Source organism: Aplysia californica, unplaced genomic scaffold (assembly GCF_000002075.1).
Source record: "Aplysia californica isolate F4 #8 unplaced genomic scaffold, AplCal3.0 scaffold00713, whole genome shotgun sequence".
In the NCBI taxonomy this organism is placed as follows: Eukaryota; Metazoa; Mollusca; class Gastropoda; order Aplysiida; family Aplysiidae; genus Aplysia; species Aplysia californica.
Genome location: NW_004797983.1, coordinates 76,515 through 79,564, shown reverse-complemented (window position 1 = coordinate 79,564; position 3,050 = coordinate 76,515). Strand labels below are relative to the sequence as shown.

The window sequence follows — 3,050 nt, the reverse complement described above, 5'->3', positions numbered from 1 at the left end:
TTCACCTTCACCTTCACCAACACTTCACCGTCACCAAACACTTCACCTTCACCAACACTTCACCTTTACCTTCACCAACACTTCACCTTCACCAACACTTCACCTTCACCAACACTTCACCAACACTTCACCTTCACTTTTACCAACACTTCACCAACACTTCACCTTCAGCAACACTTCACCTTCACCAACACTTAACCTTCACCTTCACCAACACTTCACCTTCACTAACACTTCACCTTCACCTTCACCTTCACCAACACTTCACCTTCACCTTCACCTTCACCAACATTTCACCTTCACCAACACTTCACCTTCACCTTCACCGTCACCAACACTTCACCTTCACCTTCACCTTCACCTTCACCAACACTTCACCTTCACCAACACTTCACCTTCACCAACATTTCACCTTCACCAACACTTCACCAACACTTCACCTTCACCTTCACCTTCACCAACACTTCACCAACACTTCACCTTCACCAACACTTCACCTTCACCAACACTTCACCTTCATCTTCCCCTTCGCCTTCACCAACACTTCACCTTCACCTTCACCTTCACCTTCACCTTCACCTTCACCTTCACCAACACTTCACCTTCACCTTCACCTTCACCAACATTTCACCTTCACCAACACTTCACCTTCACCTTCACCGTCACCAACACTTCACCTTCACCTTCACCTTCACCTTCACCAACACTTCACCTTCACCAACACTTCACCTTCACCTTCACCAATCCCGTAGACTCAAGGAGGCTATACAGTTTGCTGTAAGGGGTTTCCGTAGACTGGATGTCCGGCGGGGCTTTGGAAGATTTGGCCACCAGCTTCCTCCACTCCTTCCGGTCTTCAGCTTTCCTGAGCGTGTCTCTGAGTTCCAGGCCTGTCCATTCCTTGATGTTGTCCTCCCAACTCTTCTTCGGTCTGCCTCTGCTCCTTTTTCCCTGGACGCTGCCTTGCAAGATCATCTTGGCAAGGCCGAAGTAATGGGTGATGTGTCCATACCATTGCAGTTTGCGATTCCTGACCAGAGTAAGAAGGTCAGCGTACGGTCCAATTTCATTTTTGATCCGTTGTTTGACTTCATCATTTGTGTTGTTTTCTTTGTATGATACTGTACCAAGGATTTTTCGGAAGCATCTCATCTCCACAGCTTTGATCCTTCTTTCAAGTTCTGCATTCAAGGTCAAGGATTCAGAGAACGCATCAGTCTGATCTTTGATCTAATGGTGATATCTCTGTCGTTCCAGATGGTTTTCAACTTGGTCATTGCTGCTGGAGTTTACGCTATTCAACACATTCAGTTATTTATATCCAACGACATCCTTGTGGGCGGTTGGCGGGTGCTCTGATGGGGTTTGCTTCTTCTTTCCCATTAAACATCTATCGTCCTTCTCTCTCCTCCTTTTTGTGTTTGTTACTGTCTTGTAACACCTCTAATCTTCGTCACTTATATGACCTTATTTTGTTGCAAGTGCGTAAAATTTTACTAAAACTAAAACAACATCCACACCCCCCCCCCCTGGGCTCCCGAGGTGTTGAGGTACAGTGTTCGCCTTTCTTTCAAAAGATCCCAGGTGGTTAACCTGACAGGGACGGACAATTTTCTTCTTTCAAATGTTCTTCTTTCACTTTCTTTTCTGGACTCTAACCATGTTCTGTCGTCTGCTTTGGTTTCCATTTTCTGCCCCCTCCCTCCCCTGCCTCTAGGCTCCTGACACTTTCTGCAGCCTTTCTGCTGCTCTTTCTTGGCTTCTTCTTACTGCTGTCTTTAAGATCTAACACCTAGCCTTCTCGGATAAGGGCGAAAAATCTCGGAGTCCCGTGTGTAAGTTGCACACGTTAAAGATCCTTTGGTGGTTCTAAAATCAATAAGAATAGGCTTCGGCTGCCACCTGGGCAAAATTGTAAAAATGAATTTCTACCATATTGAAAGTGCTTAACTTAGTAAGTGTTATAATATGACCTTATGCAATTGCTAGCCTCGCAAAACACTTGCCAAAAAAACTAACCAAAAACAAACGACAAATAACTTAAACAACCCTCCCCCCCCCTCCTTAGAGCCAGGCTAGAGAACTCTTTTGACCACAACTTATAATTTTGTGAAAGCTGCCTAAGTCTGTCATCAACTACGTTTCCAGGACCCTCGCTGTGAGCACGCACGGACTCACTATCTTCTCCTAATGAGGTCAACTTTTTTTTACCCTGAAGGTCAACACATGCAGACCAGCGAGTGAGTTTTGTCTACAGAGCTGTCGTTACAAAACACGAGGCCGGCGGGTGAGTTCAGTTAAATAAGTTCTAACATCGAGAATCTAGTACGCAAGCTAATAAGAAGATCGGCGGGCAAAATACGTGCCGTTAGAGAATTGGGTCAACTAGAGATTGCGATAAAGATAAAGAAAGAAAGACTCCAAAGACCCTCTGCCTCTCGCCTTGTTTATGACAAAAAATGTTTTACTTGAGCTATACCTCCGTGATACAAAGTTATCGTCGCCCCGGGTAACCTGACCGCTGTGGTATCTCCACTGATGTGTGTCAATGTGACGTTGACATTGTGGGGCAGGCCAAAACAAAAGAACGGACAGCGCAGATAACCAAATGAAAGTCAAAACACAAAAACTCTTACACAAACACACGGGTGGAAAGAAAAAAACCGGTATGTATATAAGGGAGGGCCGGAAGCCTGCACCATCCCACTCACGGAGACAGACAGACATCCACACAGCAGTCATGGCAGCCCGCTTCCATTTTCTGTGCGTCGCCCTCACCTTTGCAGGTACGGTACAAGTCATCTGTTTGTCTTCTCACTGCACTATTTATACTGGGAATTATTGAAACTTTACATCAATTTGTGATCGGTTTTGCTAGATTTTGTAATTTAAAAAAATTATTTGTTTTTATTTTAAGGTCGTTGATTTCTGAGGCCAGGGTGTTCTGATTATGCTATATGTAGAAACTTGCCATCGACTTGTGATCGGTTTTGCTAGTTGTGGTAGGTTTTTTTGTGGGGGGGTGGTTGTTGGGTTTTTTAGGATTGGGG

At 45.0% G+C, this 3,050-nt stretch overlaps 1 protein-coding gene across 1 annotated transcript in view; it reads left to right on the top strand.

Moving 5' to 3' along the window:
* The first annotated feature begins 2,710 nt into the window (after positions 1-2,710).
* The window catches only part of LOC101864556 (acetylcholine-binding protein), a 5,399-nt gene continuing 5,059 nt past the window's right edge, over positions 2,711-3,050 (top strand). The window contains exon 1 of the mRNA XM_005108727.3: positions 2,711-2,786. Coding sequence (XP_005108784.1) covers positions 2,741-2,786 — 46 coding nt within the window. The 5' untranslated portion in view covers positions 2,711-2,740. The remainder of the gene's footprint in view (positions 2,787-3,050) is intronic.